This window comes from Caretta caretta, chromosome 25 (assembly GCF_965140235.1).
Source record: "Caretta caretta isolate rCarCar2 chromosome 25, rCarCar1.hap1, whole genome shotgun sequence".
NCBI classification, from domain to species: Eukaryota; Metazoa; Chordata; order Testudines; family Cheloniidae; genus Caretta; species Caretta caretta.
Genome location: NC_134230.1, coordinates 4,986,182 through 5,008,714, shown reverse-complemented (window position 1 = coordinate 5,008,714; position 22,533 = coordinate 4,986,182). Strand labels below are relative to the sequence as shown.

The window sequence follows — 22,533 nt, the reverse complement described above, 5'->3', positions numbered from 1 at the left end:
TTAGAACCAGTTGCTGTAGGTAAATGGACATAGGAAACTATTCACTTAAGTCCTGAAGTCCTTTCTCAGACAAAATTTCTTTTGAAGTTGTTGAGAATTTTGCCTCATTATTCTGGAATCCTTAAGGTTGCGAAGTAGAGTGAAAATGAATACATGTAGGATGATGGTTAAATCAGGCATTTTAAGAACATAGGATTAGCCATAATGTATGAGAACATTTGTCCTTCAAGTCTAGTATCTTGCTTGTAGCAATGATTATTTGAAGCTTTAGAAGAAGGCAAAAAAAATCATAAAACACCAGCCAATTGCTTGTATTCATGGTCGCGGAGGGAGGATTTATTCTAGGCCTCTGCAGTGATCATTGAAGGATGAAATTTGACAGTCCACATCTTAACATATGTAACTACAAATTATTATTGGTCATAAATTTATCCAGATCCTGTTTAAATCCAGCTGCAATATTTAGTTCTCTGGCTTCTTGGGGTAATGAATTTTACAGGTTAACTACATGTTCTGTGAAGAAGTGTTTCTCATATGTGGGTCCGTCGGTCAATCCAGAAGACTCACTGCTGGGTAGGTCTCTCCCACTCGTCCACAGAGGCAGCTGGCTCGACTTTTTGGTGGCAAGAGGAGATTCTGATAACCAAATGCAATTGAGCTGCCACTGTGCTCAGTGTTAGCTGTATTCTGAAGCACCTTGCTCTTCTTACCTTCTTGGCTGGCTCTTCCAGATTTACTCCCGCTGCTGGGAAGCCATCCCCATCTCTTGAACACTTCTGTCTCCTGCATTCTGTTTTTCCTCTGCTTTGCCGAAGTGGTGGTTGGGCCTCTGACGTGGTGCTTCAAAGGAGCTTCTTGGCTGAGCTGGCCCTGCTTCTGCACCAAAGAAACAGTTTGGCCGCAGCAACAGCTCTTCACTGACTGTTTTTCTCCTCTACCCTGCTTCAGGGAAGATTCCCAGCAATGGTCTTCCTCTACCTTAGTATCAGCACCACTGGGCAAGTTCTCCATTTTGTGATTTCTTTTCCCTCAACTTCAAGGTTAGGAGAAGAGCAGATCCAGTAGAGAAAATGCCATTTCCACCTTCCTGGGAGTGAGTATGTGGGGCTGTGATGACAAGGGCCTCTCCAAATGATAGCAAACTGTCTGTTAAAAGTATTGCTGCCAAAGACCATAAATATGCTTGCAAGTCAACTCAGCAGTGTCTGGCCATCTACTTCCATCCTTCTGCCATCTTAGTACACTAAAGTTTTCCCTTCAAGGCCAAATTTTAATTCCATCAAAAACAACTTGTTAAATGAAGTTGAAAAGTTGAGAGCTCTTAATCCCTTTCATCCAAAAGGAATAGCCATCTTTCCTCTTTTCCACCATTGCTAAAGAGGAAAGATGGAATGAAGGCAAAATCCAGAAAATCTTAGTAGTATAGAATTCCTTCCTTTTTAAGCAAACGTGAACTCCTTGACTTGGACGCCAGATGACTTTTGAACGGGATGATTTAGACAGCTTCTAAAGTGCAATTCTGCTCTGAAATTGAGTCTCTGTGTTACGTACACTTTGTTGGATTCCATGTTTGTCTCTCATTGATTATCATATTTGCTCAGTTTACAAAGGAAAAAAAATACTGTGTGACTGTCCGCTCTGCAAACTCAGCCTGGGCTCTTGGGAGTCTAGCTGGGTTATTTTTTCCCTTTGTGCATCACTGACAGTAAAATATATATATATATATATACATACACTAGGCCATATTCTGCCCTCAGACCTGTGAACTTTATTAGCCTGTGTGAAATTTGCAGGGAGGACTGTTATGAAATAATATTTCTAAACTGCATAAATTTGATATGGAGACACAATAAATATGGAACTGCATGATGACATTTTTTACCCGCTTTTCAGAATAGAACTGCATTTAAGAAGACAACTTGCACTGTGCAGATAATGCTGACGAAGCATTCTTGTCTATCAAAAATACATTCAAGATGAGGAAATCCAAGGGTAATGCAATATTCACTAGTGTCTTCAGAAAATCATGATTCAGGACTTCACCTGCCAAAAGGTTCCTCTGTAAGGCTTATTTTAAACTCTGCAAGCTCTAGGAAGACATATATACAGATACATTTTCAAATTACAGCTTCAGAAAGAGTGTCTATCCATACTGCTGGTATTAAGGCCTCTAAATTTAAAAAAATGCTAAAGTGAGGAGTAAGAGTTGCCTCAAGCTTCAATGACTTGGCATAGTATTGTCAAGAATTCTCTGTCATGGATAAAAAGCTACCTTCACTTTGAGAGCTCTGTCCAAAATAACGAAGAGCTTTCATTGAGTTATAATGCTTGCTGTGACATAAGTTTTATTTTTCTGACATCACTTTTCTGCAGTGCTATAGCAAGAAAAAAATTGTAGTTTAGAACGTTGGCCATTGATTTGACTGCTAGCTCAAATCTCACCCAGCTTCATTTGATCTTTATTTGGAGGTTCCCAAGAAAAAGCTTTAATAACTCTTCAACATTGAGCAGTCTCTTCATAACAGCAAGATCATTGGGAGTCATTTTTTTAAAAATACTGATGTCAATCCTGATATCAACATTTGTATTTGTTAGGGCCTGGTCTCGAGTCCTGGTCTTGAAGCCAGGCCCACTGGGTTCTTGGAAAACAACCGTGGCCAACGCACCACACCAACTCATCCAGTTAACAGGGAATTCATAGACTTGGGTGGGCCAGCTTCCAGCGTTCTGCTTCCTGTTTGGCCACACGATCTTGACTCTGGTTAGTGACTATAACACTCTCTCTCTCTCTCTTTCTCTCTCTCTCTCTCTCTCTCTCTATATATATATATATATATAAACAAACTTTCTGCTTACTTTCAGGGCTTGTCTGAGCATCAAGCCATTGCCCATTAGTTGCTACATGGACCCGTTTGATTCTGTCTTGTTGCCCCCATCTCATCCTGTCTTGTTGTCTTGTCTGACTCCACCAGCTACTACACTGTACATTTCCCTTGGATTGGATCTCCTGGCTATTGGACCGCTTGCATGAACTGTGACCACTGACTTGGATGGACATTACAGTATTTATAACCAGCTCTTAATTTTCTTCATGCCTTCATACATGGGAAGTATATACGCAGTCTCTCAATGAGGATGTCCTGGGATCCTTTCAGGAACAGGGCTTCTCAGAATCTCTTTAATCTGTGCCAGCTCGTGGCCTCTCATTGTTTTGGAGGATTCCTAAAGATGTTTTGGTGCCTGGGTTGATACAACTCAAGACAAATAGGGACTAGAGGTGATAAGTGAAGGATATCTGATAGAGTTTCAGCAAATTCCTCCTTTTTTCCCCTCCTTTTCTTCCCCTCAAATTGAACTAAAAAATTAGCAGTGCAACAATCCATTCAGAACTTAGAAAAACTAAAAGCAGTAGCTCCAGTCCCTCTCCAAGAACAACGTTCAGGAAACTGTTCCAGAGTTGTGATGTCAAAACAAACTAGAGGCTTTTGCTGGATCTCTCTCTCCTCTGAACTAGGAAAAGAAGACTGAACGGAACTTTTTTAAATTCAGAAACAAGATGCCAATCGTTGCCTATCTCCATTTTCCCATCCAAACAATTTTCTCAAACGTCATAGTATTTGTAATGTCCAAATTATGAGATACAAATTTATCATTATCTTGACGCACTCAATAAAAAAAACAGTTCAAAATGCAGAAAGGCTTGTAAGAATCACCACGTTCAATTTAACTTCTATAGCAACATGGTTTTACTATCTATCCCAAAAGCTCATGGAATTCCCTCACAGAATGACTTCCATCTCAGGACAAAGTATCTCTCATCCTTCAGCACTGTAGTCTTATCCATGGACAAATTTGAGTAGTAGTATTGTCTAATTCAGCTTTATCACAGATCATCAAAAATGATGGTATGGACTATAACTGACTAGAATCTTAGTCATTTTGTAGAAACTGTTTAACGGGAAATTATTTACCTCTGACCTCTGTAAACTCTCCTCTGGCAGACCTGGAACTTCCAGCTACATAACTGGATCATGTGTTGACACTCCCATGAAAATGGTAGTTCTGGTGTTGGGAAAGCTCCTGACAGGCAAACCTCATTCAGAACCACACCAGCTCAAGATGATGAAAATGCTTGTCAAGCTGGCGTGCCCAAGAGAGATGTGAACCCTCGTACTGCAAATGTTCAAAAAGAGAGACTACCCTAAACATAACTGTCTAAACTTCAAAGCAGTTTGTTATTTGAAAATAATGCCCAGTTCTAGTAGAGTGATGATGATAACAGGAAAGGAGTACTTGTGGCACCTTAGAGACTAACACATTTATTAGAGCATAAGCTGTAGCTCACGAAAGCTTATGCTCTAATAAATTTGTTAGTCTCTAAGGTGCCACAAGTCCTCCTTTTCTTTTTACGGATACAGACTAACAAGGCTGGTACTCTAAAACCGATGATAATAGGGAGAGCCATGGTTATGTGCACCAACAGGGAGATACCAAAAGTTGTTGTTAAAGGACACAAACAATGAAACTTATTGTAGCTAGCAATCAAAGCAATTTCCATCAAAAAAGTTAAACCATCAAGCCATCTGGCTAACCCATCGACTGTCCCTAGAGTAGTGGGAGCTAGACCAGACTGTGTTCTGAAATGTATATCAGCCTGGGATGCTCCACACTTGGATCTCTCTGTCTCTCAGACAAACAGGACCATTAAGATCTTCTCAAAGCACCAGAGAGGCTCTTGCCACATGGACACCACCTTCATCTCGTGGACTGGCTATCTCCTATATACCTTTTAACCAAAGGTGCCAGGAAAAGTCAATTAGACAAAGCAAGAATGGTTCTTAGTCATTTTTTGGCCCTGATGGTTTTGGTTTTTTTACTGGATGCAGAGAAGCACCCCAGCTTTCCAACCTCTCTCCTCCGTCCAGATCTTTTGAGGCTGGAATGCTTGGAATCTGAGGTTAGTTATCTAGGAAGAACTTTACCTTCTGGTCTTATTAAGGTATATTGAACATATTTTTTCCTTTAGTGTAGACTGTACGCTATAGATGTAACACCACTCTCCTGTGTGGGTTATTGGAAGCAGGGGTCGAACCTGGACTTCTGGGTCTTGTTGCACAAGACTTTACTGCTTGAGCTAAAAAAAGACTCTGCTAATGTCCAAGGCTGTATTAGGCTTATCCACCTCTATGTAACTTAGCCACCACTAGAAGGGCACAGAGCACCATGCCAAGTGGGTATGGGTTACACAGACCGCCTCTGGCACCTTCCAGTTCAGCCATATCACTGTTCCTTCTGGCCAGATTCAAGTAAGGCTTAAGCCCTATTTTCCTGTCTATTCCACTTTCAGCACTAAGATGTCTGACTTCAGGAAGGAAGTTAACAGTAATGCTCCCCATTGTTATGTGACATATTCCTTAAAAGCTGTATCTATTCCCAAGAATATTTCATATATTTTAAATTTGGAATATAATTTTAGTTCTACAAGCTACAACAAAGCCATCTGTAAACCCTTATCCAAATATTCTTTTATATACATTTCCTCAAAACAGCCTTATTTATGTCTCAGCAGATCAAATTTTACTGTTTGGGAGCATTATCTATCTGAGCAGTATCTGCATATTTTTCCAAACAAAATGGTCCTCAGACCTGCTGCAAATGTTGTGCCCATCGGTAATTTATCTTTCTATCTCAGAGATTGCCTTTCATTCATTTTTGTCCCAGACCAATTGAAATTCCTGCATATACCCTACATGTTTGGAGCACTCTAAAATACTACTTGGGTAGAGCCAAATCATAGAAGTCAGATGCATTGTTTGCCATACAAGGCACCTACAAGATAGGCAAGAAAACCTCAAAGGCTACAATTTCCATATGGATCAGACTGGCAATGAAGCCAAGGGTACCTCACACCTAGTAAAGATTTTTTCAAAGGATTCATGATGCACACAACAAGGCTGAGCTCTTCCTGGACAGAAAGCAATGGTGCTTTGAAGCAGGAAACTTGCAAGGCAACTACATGGTCTCTGTGTGTTCTTTCATCCAACACTGATGCAACCTTCAGCAATAGGGTTCAACAAGCTGCGTCTGATATTTAATAGCTTAATTAAAAATTCTAGTGCATGTAATGTTCCCTGCCTTCCTTTTGGCCAATATCTTATTTCTGACAACATTCATTACCTTACTGCCTGCTAGATCCCAGCAGTGAGTCTTCTGGATAGCTGGATGGTCCTTGTGAATGAGAGAAGAAAATTTTTGGTTTCTCATAGTGGGGACATCCATCAATCCAGAGGAACCCTTCCTAGGTCTAGTTTTTAAAGTATGAATTCTTTTTATAATCATCTATTGTTTTAAGAAGAGAGTGTGTCTTATTTGGTGCATTTAAAAATATCTCTTTCCAGTTTTAACCAATTTGTATGAAAGCTTGAGAATAGATCTTCAGGGGTGTCTCATGTCCTGCAACTGGTTATTGGAGTCTCCCTTTTACACCTGAAATCAGAGCATCTACGTCCAGGGATGAGTGGGTGGAACCTACCCAGCTGTGAGTTCCACTATGAGAAACCAAACTTACAGGTAAGGAAAAAAAAAATCTCCCCTCATTTACTGTAGTTTTTAAACTTGCCTGCTATTAATCTGAGTGACCTCATGCTTTTTTATTATGAAAGAATGGAAAAGGGAAGGACTGATCAATTATTCATCCGTATCTTTCACTTCTTTTCAGCCTAATATGTTTTGCAGTCTTTCATCATATAAATTGTACCCAATTGCTAAACATCTCCAGTGTCTTGTTTAGCAATTATATATTATTATTGAAGAGAGATGACTGTAATAGTTTAGAAGCACATGTATCTGTCTTCAGTTTTGCAAGAGGATGAGCTTGTGTGTTTGCTTTCTAGGCTCCAAAGGTGGCTACAGTCAATCTAGTGGTATTTATAGTCAGAGCCAGCCCCAGAGACAGGTGACTACAATTAAGCCAGTTCAAACAGTGAGCGCCACATCTTCAAGCTACAGTGCCTACCCAACAGTAACAACTGTTCAGCAGAATGCATCTGCCTCCTCCATCTCCTCGTACACCCCCTCTTCTTCATACAACTCCACTTCTGCATCATACTCTGGTAAGGAGATAGCTGTCATGCAGGTGTTGCACTGTAATTCTCTTTGTTTAGACTATAACCCTCATAAAATTGCTCCCTTTTCTTTCTGCCTGCTAGGGTCAAATTACTCCAATTATGATGCCACCGCATACACAGCAGCTAGCACTTACTATCAACCACCTCAGCAGCCCCAGGCCCAGCATCAGCAGCCGCCACCCCTCCCACAGCAACCGAAATCCACGAGCTCTTCTTCATGGAGCAGCACAGGGAACAGCACCACCACCAACTCTAGCAACAGCTTCAGCAAAAAACCACCTTTTCAAAACAAACAGCTGAAACCCAAAGGGCCCCCTAAACAGCCTCAGCTTCATTACTGTGACATCTGCAAGATCAGCTGTGCTGGTCCACAGGTTAGCAATCCCCTTTACCCATGTGTCCACTCTATATAACCTGCACTTCCTCCCCAGTCATATAGTTTAGCAGATGATGTCCTATTGATCTGCAGTATGTCCTCTTCAGTAACTTAACGGTGAAACATCTCAGAAAATAGATGTAACAAATCCCCCACTATTGCAAGATCTAGTGTTGTGGTATGCAAGCTTTATCTAAGTGTCTGGTGGTTTGCTGGATGTACTGTGAGCTTGGAGGCAAACGCCGTAGGCTCTCCAGGCACTAGACTGTACAGACTCTACCTTTCTGTGGATTTTCATTAGCGCTCAGATTTTAAGTAGTTAATGCAGGATTATTTTGCTACAACTGCCAGAAATAAAGAGTGAAAATATCCTAGGCCCAACTACTATTGACAGTTCCAATAAAGATCAAAACATTCCCTAACCCTGTGCCCTAGGCTGCCTGGCCACCTTTCCACAGCCATTTCCCAGGCTGCTGCCTCCAGCCTGCTGCATCTCTGCTCATAGGCAGCCTATATGTCTCTTTCATCAGCCTAGTCTCCCTGACCTTAGTTTGTACTTTTCCAGTTTGTTTGGCATTATGGAGCTTTCTAGTGGCTGAATGCTGGACTGGATAACATATTGCCCTCCGTTGGTTAGCCCCTTTCCCCGCAACTCAGTCAAGGTGTGAGGAAAGATACTTAATGAGCCAGCAGGTTCTCTAAGACTTAAACCAATATAGTGGAAAGAAAATTTGGAACAAGCTATTGACCAAGACACTGTTTTAAGTTTTTATAAACACTGATTTTATTGGACATGTGTTTATTAGATATGCCTGTGTAAATGCCTGACCTTTTTTAAAGCCGTAACTTCCCTCTGCTCTGTTTGTTGTTCTCACTCATTGTGGCTTGTCTCAAATTTAGATTTAGCTACTTGAGGCAGGGGTCTTATTTTTGTGTTTTTACTGTCAGACACTAGTGCATTCTTGGGGTGCTATTTAAAAAAGAAGAAGAATAGGCTTGAATATAAATGTGAAGTGGTGTTTGTTTGCCTTTGTTCTTGGAATTCTCTGCTTAGCTAGAGCATATAGCATTTAACTGAAGAAGCAGACAGGGTCCTTTGGGAGAGAAATTATTGTCTCTTATAAACTGTCGTACAAGGTTTTAACGAGCAATCCTAAGAAATACCATATAGACTTCTGCGGTGGGATCCTTCTCTCATGGTGACAGTAAAATGTAGCATATAAATAATCAGACTGTCCAGCTCTGAAAGCGTGGAAAATTCTTACACAGCTTAGAGACTCTGCAGTGTAGTAGTAATATTCTGTCCACTGCTTCTAATTGAATAAAACTGAAGCTAATTATTAAATATTTCTATCTAACATTGCCTAAATCAGGATTGAGCCCCAATGTTTCAGGTGCTGTATAAATACAAAGGAAGTGGTCCCTGTTCCAAAATGTTTAGCCTGAAAGCTTATTAAATCCAGTAAAGGGAGCTGCCATTTTAACATGATTATAATTATTATTATTATAAATAATTATCAATTATAATCAAGCCATGGGAAATGCATCTTGCTATTGGAATGAATGAGAAAATCTGAGCTTTTTAGAGTTTTGTTTCGGAAACTAATTCTTTTAGATTGGCTAATATAGCATTTAGTACCGCTTTAAAGCTAGCGTTGCAAAATTCTGTTTGTCCATTCACCACGGTCAAAACTGTAATTCTTTTTTTAGTGGGTAAGTAAAATATTGGGGTTCCACTTCCCTACCTCCCAGTATCATGATGATGATAAAGGGCAGGTGAGTAGATTAGTTCCTGGCCTGGTAACATTTCTTGACCATCTTGTAGGAATGCTTTAAATCATTGTTAAACTCATAATTTTTTTTAAAAAAGAATATTAGTTACCTTTATAATAATTATAATAAGCTCAGTTGTCCCTTAATTCTGATGGTGACATGTATTCTCTGTCTGCTTCCTACCAAGAAGACCAATCAAATATCAGTAAAATAATGCCCTCTGAGAGAGACCAGTTTACCCATTGTATAGTGATAATGAAATGTGCCAGACACTTCTAAAAACTGTCTAAAATACTTAAACCATTCTTCCTATTGTCCTGTAAATATTGTGGTTATCTAAGCCTAAGTGGGTTTTGTAGTTGGACATTGTCTTCTGGCGGAAGTAAAGCACTATATATAAAAGAATCTGTTTGCTTCAGAATGCCTCTAGATGCTGCTGCTGTGAGTGGTGTTAATGAATGGGACACTCCACAAAAAGGCTTTGAGTTGCACACATTTGTACCCTTAAAACTAGACAGATTATGACCTGTCTTTGCAGATGAATGGTTCCAAGGAAATGCTGGGGTGATATCAGTGTTTCACATAGCTGCTTAGAGTGTATTTCCCTGTTTGACTGCAGACTTACCGGGAGCACTTGGAAGGACAAAAGCACAAAAAGAAAGAGGCAGCTCAGAAGACAGGTAACCTGGCAAACTGTGGCCCTCGTGGGGTGCAGACTCAGCTTCGATGCGAGCTCTGTGATGTCTCCTGCACAGGAGCAGATGCATATGCAGCACATATCCGGGGAGCAAAGCATCAGAAGGTATGAGAGCTCAACAGGACGATGGACGTTTCATGCAGAAATATACTGTGGAATATCTGATTTACAGAGGATGCTGGTTTTCTAAAAATGTTCACAGTAGCTCACGGATATCCAGGGAACATTTCTGATTAAAAAAACATTGAAGTAGAAATATATCCTACACGTCAAGATTTGATTGCAGTAGATGACTGGCTATCCAGAAATGGCTGGAGCACAAAAGACTACAGCACCAGGTTGCTTCAACGCTAAGCAGTGTACTTGGGTACTGTAATACCAGAAACTCAGCTATCATAAAACCATGGGACTGGAAAGGATCTTGCGAGGTCATCTAGTCCAGTCCCCTGCACTCATGGCAGGACTAAGTTTTATCTAGACCATCTCTGACAGATGTTTGGAGGTTTTTAAGAGCAGGTTAGACAATGATGGAGATTTCACAGCCTTCCTTGGCAATTTTTTCGATTAACCACCCCGACAGGAAGTTTTTCCTAATGTCCAACCTAAACAGGGGGTTGGACTAGATGACCTCCTGAGGTCCCTTCCAACCCTAATCTTCTATGATTCTAAACCACCCTTGCTGCATGCAGTTTAAGCTGATTGCTTCTTGGCCTATCCTGAGAGGTTAAGGAGAATAATTTTTCTCCCTCTTCCTTGTAACAACCTTTTCTGTACTTGAAAACTGTTATGATGTTCCCTCTGTCTTCTCTTCCCCAGGCTAAACAAACCCAATTTTTTTCAATCTTCCCTCACAGGTGATGTTTTCTAGGCCTTTAATCATTTTGGTTGCTCTTCTCTGAACTTTCTCCAGTTTGCCCACATCTTTTCTGAAATGTGGTGCCCAGAACTGGACACGCTGCTCCAGTTAAGACCTAATCAGCGCAGAGCAGAGCGAAAGAATTACTTCTCAAGTCTTGCTTACAACACTCCTGCTAATACATCCCAGAATGATGTTTGCTTTTTTTGCAACAGTGTTACTCATAGTTAGCTTGTGGTCCACTATGACCACCAGATCTTTTTCTGCAGTACTCCTTCCTAGGCAGTCATTTCCTATTTTGTATGTGTGCAACGGATTGTTCCTTCCTGAGTGGAGTACTTGTCCTTATTGAATTTCATCCTCTTTTCTTCAGACCATTTCTCCAGTTTGTCCAGATCGTTTTGAATTTTAATCCTATCCTAAAAAACACGTGCAGCCCCTTCCAGATTTGTATCGTTCAAAACTTATAAGTGTAGTCTCCATCCCATTATCTAAATCATTGATGAAGATATTGAACAGAACCAGACCACAACTGATCCCTGCAGGAACCCACTTGATATGCCCTTCCAGCTTGCCTGCGAACCACTGATAACTACTCTCTGGGAACGGTTATCCAACCAGTTATGCACCCACCTTATTGTAGCTCTATCTAGGTTGTATTTCCCTAGTTTGTTTGAGAGAAACTCATGCAAGACATTATCAAAAGCCTTACTAAAATCAAGATATTACCACATCTACTGCTTGCCCCCCATCCACAAGGCTAGTTACCTTGTCAAAGAAAGCTGTTAGATTGTTTTGGCACGATTTGTTCTTGGCAAATCCATGTTGAATGTAGTTTATTACCTTATTTTCTAGGTGTTTTCAAATTGTTTGCTTAATTATTTACTCCATTATCTTTCCTAGGTATCTTTCCTGCATCCGATAAAGTGAGCTGTAGCTCACAAAATCTTACACTCTAATAAATTTGTTAGTCTCTAAGGTGCCACAAGTATTCCTTTTCTTTTTACGGATACAGACTAACACAGCTGCTAATCTGAAACCATTCCTTGGTATTGAAGTTAAACTGACTGGTCTGTAATTCCCTGTGTTGTCCTTAAGAATGACCATACTGGGTCAGACCAAAGGTCCATCTAGCCCAGTATCTTGTCTTCAGACAGTGGCCAATGCCAGGTGCCCCAGAGGGAATGAACAGAATAAATGATCAAGTGATCCATTCCCTGTCGCTCATTCCCTGCCTCTGCCAAACAGAGGCTAGGGACACCATCCCTGTCCATTCTGGCTAATAGCCATTGATGGACCTATCCTCCATGAATTGATCTAGTTCTTTTTTGAGCCCTGTTATAGTCTTGACCTTCATAACATCCTCTGGCAAAGAGCTCCATGGGTTGACTGTGCGTTGTGTGAAGAAATACTTCCTTTTGTTTGTTGTAAACCTGCTACCTATTAATTTCATTTGGTGGCCCCTAGTTCCTGTGTTATGAGAGGGAGTAAATGACACTTCCTTATTTACTTTCTCCACACCAGTCATGATTTTATAGCTCTCTATCATATCCCCTGTGACAGGTCAGGCCAGATGGCTATAGGAGAGTAATAGAAGGCAGATATATTAGCCCCAGGCTAAGTAGGTCCCTTTTCCCTGGGTAAGGTAACAGGGAAGGTTCCAGAACAATCAGGAACCTTCTGGAGACAATTAAGACAGGCTGATTAGAACACCTGCAGCCAATCAAGAAGCTGCTAGAATCAGTTAAGGCAGGCTAATCAGGGCACCTGGGTTTTAAAAAGGAGCTCACTTCAGTTTGTGGTGTGCGTGTGAGGAGCAAGAGGCACTAGGAGCTGAGAGTGAGAACGCGGACTGTTGGAGGATTGAGGTGTACAAGCATTATCAGACACCAGGAGGAAGGTCCTATGGTGAGGATAAAGAAGGTGTTGGGAGGAGGCCATGGGGAAGTAGCCCAGGGAGTTGTAGCTGTCACACAGTTGTTCCAGGAGGCAGTCTAGACAGCTGCATTCCACAGGGCCCTGGGCTGGAACCCGGAGTAGAGGGCGGGCCCGGGTTCCCCCCAAATCCTCCCAACTCCTGGTCAAACACAGGAGGAGTTGACCTGGACTGTGGGTTCAGAAAAATGGCCAAGCTGAGGGCTGCCGTGAAGCTCTAAGGCGAGCAAATCCGCCAATAAGTGCAAGACATACCAAGGTAGAGCAGGAACTTTGTCACGCCCCCCTTAGTCATCTCTTTTCCAAGTTGAAAAGTCCCGTCTTATTAATCTCTCCTCATATGGTAGCCGTTCCATACATCCCAATAATTTTTGTTGCCCCATTCTGAACCTTTTCCAATTCCAATATATCTTTTTTGAGATGTGGCAACCACATCAGCACACAGTATTCAAGATGTGAGCGTACCATGGGTTTATATAGAGGCAATATGATATTTTTTACCTTATTATCTATCCCTTTCTTAATGATTCCCAACATTCTGTTTGCTTTTTTGACTGCTGCTGCACATTGAGTGAATGTTTTTAGAGAACTATCCACAGTGACTCCAAGATCTTTCTTGAGTGGTAACAGCTAATTTAGACCCCACCATTTTGTATGTATAGTTGGGATTATGTTTTCCAATGGGCATTACTTTGCATTTATCAACATTGAATTTCATCTGCCATTTTGTTGCCTAGTCACCCAGTTTTGAGAGATCTTTTTGTAGCTCTTCACAGTCTGCCTGGGACTTAACTATCTTGAGTAGTTTTGTATCATCTGCAAATATTCCCACCTCACTGTTTACCTTATTTTCCCTTTTTATAGGTTGGCTCTGTATTTGCTCTTTTCCAGTCCTCTGGAATCTCCACAGCCTCCTTGGCTGGGTATGGGGGACAAAGTAGCGCCCCCTCCCTTTTGCTTCTGGATGCCCCACCTTGGTGTTGATCATTGGAGCTGCCAGCAGGGGTTGGGCCCTGCCCCACTCTGGAGACACTTGGGCACAACACTGGAAGATCAGGCACCCAGTGAGTTCCCCACCCTCCCAGCGGTGGTGGGGCTCAGGCTTTGGGCCTCAGCCCTGGGGTGGTGGGGTGGTTTTGGGCTCCAGCTGCGTGGCAGCAGGCTGCAGGCTCCGGCAGCAGGGCTTCAGGCTGTAGCCCCCCACTGCCTCCCCTGGCCTCCCATCCAGGGCTTAATTTGTCCCCAGGCTTGAGTAAAAGTGATACTTGTATGTTTGTTAATATCACTTTTCACAATGGACTTACTAGCTACAATAAATAAATTACAATGATTTGGAAGTGTCTATGTGCATATTTATTTTTTTTCCTAAAGCTTAAGTAAGTATTTTAGGAAAAAATGAGAGAGGCCACCAGCAAGAGTTGGTGGCCACACTCTGAGGCCACCAAAATTTTTGTTCTGAGAACCCAAATGTATTTCATCCTATCTCTTCTTTCTCTCCCCTCCCTATGAATGGTGACAGGCTTTTTCGTGCAACTCATGCTTAATGCAATTTATTTTTCCTCTTGGTGAAATGATCTCTTTTGAAGATATCTGTTTTCTAGTTCTAATTCAGCTGGGAAGAGGGGGAGAGATTGTTTTTCATTCTTTGAAAGTTTCTTGTTAAAGTCTCTACGTTGAGATATTTCCCAACAGCAGTTCTCCCTGATCAATTGCAAGTTCTGTAATCTGTTCAGAAAAGACCTGGCAGTTGAGGCACTAATGTCTGTTATGCTCTGCCATTCTATGGGCGTGCATGCCACCTGGTGGGAAAATAGTTCAATACTTTTTGAATATTTTGTTACAGAGTACTGCTCTGTCTTTCAGGACTGCATACAAAACTGTAGATCTGTTATAAATATAATATTACAGTGGAGCAATTCATCTTGTGTGTGTTTGCATCCGATGAAGTGAGCTGTAGCTCACGAAAGCTTATGCTCCAATAAATTGGTTAGTCTCTAAGGTGCCACAAGTCCTCCTTTTCTTTTTGTGTTTGTAGTATCACTTAGTTTTATTATATGTTTTTATTGGGTGTGGAGATTACCCCGGTCTTTCGGTGAATGTGTACACTTTCCAAGGAAAAGTTTTATAGTATTGCTGTTAACTTCTGTCCCTTTTTAGTCCTGCCCTTTCATATGACCACTGCATGTATTTCAGGTTGTTAAATTGCATACTAAATTGGGGAAGCCCATCCCTTCAGTAGAGCCTGTAGTAGTGAACTCTGGTTCAGGTCCTACCATCGCTGGAGCAAGTAAGCCAGCCCATGCCCCTACAGCCGCATCTGTTACAGCAACAAAACCAGCAGCTGTAGCAACTAACAGTGCAAGCAACATAAGCAAGCCAGTGCCAGTGAAGAAACCAGTTGCATCCAAGATAACATTTTCAGGTATGTCTCATTAAAATCCATTTTTAACTGTCTTGTTTTCGATGTATTGTCTAAAATTCGTCATCTCATATAGAAATGACAATTTGTTTAAAATGTATGATTCTTCCAAATGCTTGCAGGTGGGGCCTTTTCACATTCCCATCATTATCCAGGAAAACTGACCAAGGAAAAGTAATTGTACATCAAGCTCCTTAAATGACTCTGAAAATTTTTTTTTTAATTTTTAACCATTTGGCTTCTAAAATCTAAAACTGTAGCGTTCATCTTCCCCCTCTGCCTCCAAAAGTGTTCCAGAAACAGAACAGGGATTTTTGTGTGTTTCTTTACAAATCTGATGGCTTCCATATTTGCTTATTTTTTTCTTTTGAAACCTGCTGTGAGGAAATAGAGGGAGGGCTTCTGTCTGAAAGTTGCATCGCTTGGCTGTAGTATTTTAGCAGAATATCAAACACTGGGAATTATATGTTGCTGAAATCTGTAGAAATCCTTCTTACTCTTGATATTAAACTGATTTTTTTAAATCTCTCACCATTGAGCCTTTACCTCGTTAAATTGTTTTGTATTTAAGTTAATCTTTAAGAACTGTAGTTATTGAAGTTCAGGTTTGTCACTTGTTCTCTTTCAAAAGAATTGCTACTATTAAAAGAACTTCCTTATCTTTATAGTAGTCTAGTCTGCTCATTCATAGTAGATGTTGTTTGTTTTAAACTTAACTATTGGTCATAAAATAGTGAAGACTTGTAGTCTGAATGGAAGGCTGATAAGAGAAACTTCCACTTGACTATCAATTTGTAACTTTTAATTATTACTATAGATATGTGGTTTCTTGGTGTCATAGAAATTGTATAGTGGAGCCATACATCTTATCTAGTTATATTTTTGGCAGCTGCCATAATGACAAAAAAGCCCTACAGGACAAGCCTTGGGATATTGTCATTTGGCATTATAAAGAGAAATTAACAATGACATGATGGATTTGTAATACAGGTTCTGATAAGGGTACTTTCACAGATTGTAAGAAATCAGGTTGCTTATTAATCCACCTCTTTATACAGGGACTAATAAGCTTCAGGCAACAAGCATCAAATTGGAGGAAGTGAAGGTGATGCAACCAAAATTAGAGCTACAAAATGAACAGCCCACGCATGATGGCTCTGGGGATGGCCCAGGGGGTTTACTTGATGTACAACCTGTGGGACATGACTATGTGGAAGAGGTAATGCTTGACTGCTTTTTTTCACAAATCACTCACATTTACAGCTATATAATGTCAGGCTTTGAAGTTCAAATATACTTAAAGCATGTACAAGGCCCTACCAAATTCATGGCCATGAAAAATGCGTCACGGACCATGAAATCTGATCTTTTGTGTGCTTTTACCCTATACCAGCAGTTCTCAAACTTTAGCGACCCGAGGACCCTCATTTTGATTTTAAATTTTTCACGGACCCCCAAGCTTACTGCTCAAGCTTACAAGCTTACTGCCACAGGCTCCTGCCTCCACTCCACCCCTTCCTCCAAGGCCTCACCTCTGCCCCTCCTCTTCCCACCCCCGGTCCACCCCTGCCCCTCCTCTTTCCACCCCTCCCCCAAGTGTGCCCATCCTTGCTCCTTCCTCTCCCTCCCAGCTCCTCCTGCACGTCGGGGAACGACTGTTCTGTGACATGCAGGAGGCGCTGGGAGTGGGAGGAGTTGATCAGCAGGGCCCACGGACCCCCTGGAGTGCCCATGTGGATGCCATGCGGTCCGCGGACCCCAGTTTGAGAAATGCTGCCCTATACTGTACAGATTTCACAGGGGAGACCTGCGTTTTTTAAATTGGGGGTCCTGACCCAAAAGGGAGTTGCAGGGTGATCATAAGGTTATTTTAGGGGGGTTGCAGTATTGCCACCTTTACTTGTAAGCTGCCTTCAGAGCTGGGCAGCCAGAGAGCAGCGGCTGTAGGCCGGGAGCCAGCTCTGAAGGCAGAGTCGCCACCAGCAGCAGCGCGGAAGTCAGGATGGCATGGTGTGGTATTGCCACTCTTCCTTCTGTGCTGCTGCCCGCAGAGCTGGGCGGTCGGACAGTGGCGGCTGAGGCCCAGATCTGCCGGGAGCAGCAGTGCAACGGTAAGTGTACCAGCACCGCAACCCCCTTCTACAATAGCCTTACTGTGCCCCGCCCCCGCCCCCCGGCGCACACAACCCCTTTTGGGGTCAGGACCCCCTACAATGACAACACTGTGAAATTTCAGATTTAAATGGCTGAAATCATGACATTTCTGATTTTTAAAACCCTATGACTGAAATTGACCAAAATGGGCCATGAATTTGGTAGGGCCATATTTATGTATTTTCAACATTGAGCACCCTGAGAAAAATCATCTAGCTCAGTGGTTGGCAACCCTCAGCACGTGGCCTATCAGAATAATCTGCTGGTGGGCCACAAGACATTTTGTTTACGTTGACTGTCCGCAGGCATGGCCCTCCCGCAGCTTCCAGTGGCCACAATTCGCTGTTCCATGCAGCTGTTCCTTGTTGGGCAGCATGCCAGAGGCTGCTGACCCCTGATCTAGCTGCTGGCTTCATTCTGTGCCCTCCATTTCATTTGCTGTTGAATTACTGTGGCCCAATTTTCATATCTACATTTGGGCACCCAAATGCAGGGTTTAGACAGCCTATTAAGGAGCCCTTGTTTGAGAACTTTCTCTGCTCTGCCTACATACAGTTCATGAGGATGTGCCAAGTATCAAAATTATTTGGTTATATTAAACTGTTAATGTTTTAATTAGTCTTTAAAAAGTTCCCTTGCTCTTGAATCCCCAGTTCTGTAGAATTAGATTGGAAATCAGGATTAAATTTCGTCTGTATGACTTCCAGTGAAATTTTATTTACTTCAGTGTTGTCCTGTTTCCCATCCTTGGTAAGATTATAAACAAATAGTGGATGAACAGCAAACAGTTTTTAAAGTTTAAGAATCATTTATGGCTTGGAGCTGTTACATGGTTGAGAATCACGAGCTAAGAAAGGTTGGGAACATGTTGGTGCTGCAAGAAGCAGTGCTGGTAGTCATGATTCAGTAGATGATGCTCTTTACTTGAGTCATGACTGTACTAGAACCCTAACATGGTGCTGAGGTCTGTTGTGTGGCTTGGAGAGCCCACATTGCAGATGAGCCATAAAACTGAGGTCCTGACCATATGTGTTCATGAAAGTTGTCATGTTGCTTTTCAGAAGTATTAATCCTAATGTTCAGGTTACATTTCTTCATACATGTGCTTATTCTGGGCCTCCCTAAATTTCTCCTACAGTTTAAATTGGATGTTGTATCTTCTCTTTCGGTCCTAAACAGCTCTGCAGTGTCACTGTGAGCTATTAAATAGATGCTGTGTCTCACCCAAGAGTTGACTGAATTTTAGTAATGGATAAATGCACATACTTTTACGTTTGTAAAGTGCCTTAGGCTCCACTGGGATGTAAGACTCTTCTTAAATGCAAGAGAATTTTGTTGTTGCCACAAACAGTGCCTATAAATATTAAATTACATATTTTGTCTCAGGTACGCAATGATGAAGGAAGAATGATCCGGTTTCACTGTAAGCTCTGCGAGTGCAGTTTCAACGATCCTAATGCCAAGGACATGCACCTGAAGGGGCGTAGGCATCGGCTCCAGTACAAGGTGTGAATGGGGACATCCTGTTATGGTGCTGAACAAAGGGACTTGGATGGTAGTAGCTTCACTCTCAACTCCTAAAATAGAAAAAGGGGGAGAAATCAGTAGCTTATTTTGTAAAAAGTTTTTTCTAAATAGAAGAAGGATTCTATCAGATGTAAAAGCAAATGGGGTGAGTCCAGAAAAATTTCTTGCAAACATTTTTTCTACCAAGAATTGTCCACTTCCAGATTCTCAGCTCTGAGGGCTTGTCTACACTACCCGCTGAATCGTTGGGCAGCGATCGATCCAGCGGGGGTCAATTTATCATATCTAGTATAGACTCGATAAATCGACCGCTGAGTGCTCTCCTGTCGACTCCGGTACTCTACCAGAACAAGAAGCGCAAGCGGAGTCGACGGGAGAGCGTCAGCTGTCAACTTACTGCAGTGAAGACGCCGCGGTAAGTAGATCTAAAATACGTAGACTGTTCACGTTGCTGAAGATGCATGTCTTAGATCAACCCCTCGCGGTTGTGTAGACAAGCGTTTACTATATTTAGCATCTCTGACTGAACACTTTAATCTCCTTTTCATAAAAATATAAGGAAAACTACCATAGATTGATGATCGGTGCAGGTAACTTAATTAAGGTGAAAAGAAAAGGAACACTTGTGGCACCTTAGAGACTAACAAATTTATTTGAGCATAAGCTTTCGTGAGCTACAGCTCACTTCATTGGATGCATTCAGTGGAAAATACAGTGGGGAGATTTATATACATAGAGAACATGAAACAGTGGGTGTTACCATACACACTGTAACCAGAGTGACCACTTAAGGTGAGCTATTACCAGCAGGAGAGCGGGGGAGGGCGGAGGGAACCTTTTGTAGTGATAATCAAGGTGGGCCATTTCCAGCAGTTGACAAGAACGTCTGAGGAACAGTGGAGTGGGGGAGGTAAACATGGGGAAATAGTTTTACTTTGTGTAATGACCCATCCACTCCCAGTCTCTCTTCAAGCTTAAATTAATTGTATCCAGTTTGCAAATTAATTCCAATTCAGCAAACTGGATACAATTAATTTAAGCTTGAAGAGAGACTGGGAGTGGATGGGTCATTACACAAAGTAAAACTATTTCTCCATGTTTATCCCCCCCACACACACATACACTGTTCGTCAGACGTTCTTGTCAACTGCTGGAAATGGCCCACCTTGATTATCACTACAAAAGGTGACCCCACCCCTGGCTCTCCTGCTGTAATAGCTCTCCTTAAGTGATCACTCTGAATCATAGAATCATAGAATATCAAGTTTGGAAGGGACCTCAGGAGGTCATCTAGTCCAACCCCCTGCTCAAAAGCAGGACCCATTCCCCATTAAATCATCCCAGCCAGGGCTTTGTCAAGCCTGACCTTAAAAACTTCTAAGGAAGGAGATTCCACCACCTCCCTAGGCAACGCATTCCAGTGTTTCACCACCCTCCTAGTGAAAAAGTTTTTCCTAATATCCAACCTAAACCTTCCCCACTGCAACTTGAGATCATTACTCCTTGTCCTGTCCTCTTCTACCACTGAGAATAGTGTAGAACCATCCTCTCTGGAACCACCTCTCAGGTAGTTGAAAGCAGCTATCAAATCCCCCCTCATTCTTCTCTTCCGCAGACTAAACAATCCCAGTTCCCTCAGCCTCTCCTCATAAGTCATGTGTTCCAGACCCCTAATCATTTTTGTTGCCCTTCACTGGACTCTCTCCAATTTATCCACATCCTTCTTGTAGTGTGGGGCCCAAAACTGGACACAGTACTCCAGATGAGGCCTCACCAATGTCGAATAGAGGGGGACGATCACGTCCCTCGATCTGCTCGCTATGCTCCTACTTATACATCCCAAAATGCCATTGGCCTTCTTGGCAACAAGGGCACACTGCTGACTCATATCCAGCTTCTCGTCCACTGTCACCCCTAGGTCCTTTTCCGCAGAACTGCTGCCTAGCCATTCGGTCCCTAGTCTGTAGCGGTGCATTGGGTTCTTCCGTCCTAAGTGCAGGACCCTGCACTTATCCTTATTGAACCTCATCAGATTTCTTTTGGCCCAATCCTCCAATTTGTCTAGGTCCCTCTGTATCCTGTCCCTGCCCTCCAGCGTATCTACCACTCCTCCCAGTTTAGTATCATCCGCAAATTTGCTGAGAGTGCAATCCACACCATCCTCCAGATCATTTATGAAGATACTGAACAAAACTGGCCCCAGGACCAACCCCTGAGGCACTCCACTTGACACCGTTACAGTGTGGTTACAGTGTGTATGGTAACACCCATTGTTTCATGTTCTCGGTATATAAATCTCCCCACTGTATTTTCCACTGAATGCATCCGATGAAGTGAGCTGTAGCTCACGAAAGCTTATGCTCAAATAAATTTGTTAGTGGCTAAGGTGCCACAAGTACTCCTTTTTCTTTTTGCGAATACAGACTAACACGGCTGCTACTCTGAAATCTTAATTAAGGTGGTAATTGATTTGAGTAGATTTTGTTGTAGGAAATAAATGTTTTCCAGCATCTTGTTAGAACTTAACAAATAGTAAGTCTAAGTTTCAAAACTAGTGTAAAATGAAACCAGATCTTGCATGTCTGAATGGAGATTTTCAAAACACAACTTTGACCATTTGTTTTGTATTTCATCTGGGTGAAATTCTTGCTCTCTAAAAGAATAAAATAATATTGTATGAGGTGAGGTTAAATTACCAATTCAGCCTGTTCTCAGACATCCTGCTGGAATATGTTAACTCTAGAAAAGACAATTCCCAATGATTTTTTTTTTCAATTAGTAAATAGTTGTACAAAAATTTCTGAGAATTATCCAATAGAGCTAATTCCTGATCTCTCTTCCTTCCCCATTGCTAATAGTTTCTTGAAGAGAGTAGCCATACCATCTCTCTCCCCCAAAGCAATTGTCCGGAATGACTGTGTCCTCTTTCTGCCTTTAAGTGGAGCAGTAGACCAATTAGACATCCTTTTACAAGGAGTATTGCAGTTCAGGCACCTGAAACAGTGTGGCCAACAGTTTGCAACTTCCCAGCACTAATTCAAAATGTACTGGTCAATAACAAAATGAGTCTTGCATAGCTATTTGGACATATATGAAGGTGCTTAGTGATACTTTCTTCCAGGGAGGAGAGGGAAAGATCTTGTGATCACTGGAGGCAACTTTAAGATCAGTAGTTAAAGATACTTATTCAGAGACTAAATGCTGAATTTCCATATCCGCCATTTACTCCCACGATATTAAATGACAACAAGGATACTTACACTCTCTATGCCCAGCAGGAGGTATTGCAAATGGGCTGTTGCTCCCAACTGTTTCCTCCTCCTTTAGTGAAATGGCAGTCAGTTTGCAAGCTTGATGTTACTGCCCAGTCTCCCATTATTCTGATTCATTAAAACAAACACAACAGAATCTGGTTTCCATGGAAGGAGCAAATTTTATTCAGAAACAGCCATTTAATGTCAAAAGGAATGTATCAAAAAATGTACCAAAAACAAAAAAACATTGCATTTAAGCACTTATGGGCAAAGCTCCGTTTTAGGAGTATTTTTAGTGAACACAAAGCATTTTGCAAGCTTTGCAAGTGCTATATGTTACAATATGTTGGGGGTGGCAAACACCATTTAAATCGAGCACAGAGGGATCTAAAAAGCATATTTTAAAATTCTTAGG

General features: G+C 41.8%; 1 protein-coding gene across 3 annotated transcripts in view; it reads left to right on the top strand.

Moving 5' to 3' along the window:
* LOC125627219 (zinc finger RNA-binding protein) overlaps window positions 1-22,533 on the top strand; it is a 91,944-nt gene that overhangs the window by 42,248 nt on the left and 27,163 nt on the right. For all 3 annotated transcript variants that reach the window (XM_048831111.2, XM_048831113.2, XM_048831114.2), the window contains exons 4-9: window positions 6,894-7,112; window positions 7,209-7,501; window positions 9,896-10,078; window positions 14,958-15,186; window positions 16,242-16,402; window positions 18,724-18,843. In XM_048831111.2, the coding sequence (XP_048687068.1) occupies window positions 6,894-7,112; window positions 7,209-7,501; window positions 9,896-10,078; window positions 14,958-15,186; window positions 16,242-16,402; window positions 18,724-18,843 (1,205 nt within the window). The remainder of the gene's footprint in view (window positions 1-6,893; window positions 7,113-7,208; window positions 7,502-9,895; window positions 10,079-14,957; window positions 15,187-16,241; window positions 16,403-18,723; window positions 18,844-22,533) is intronic.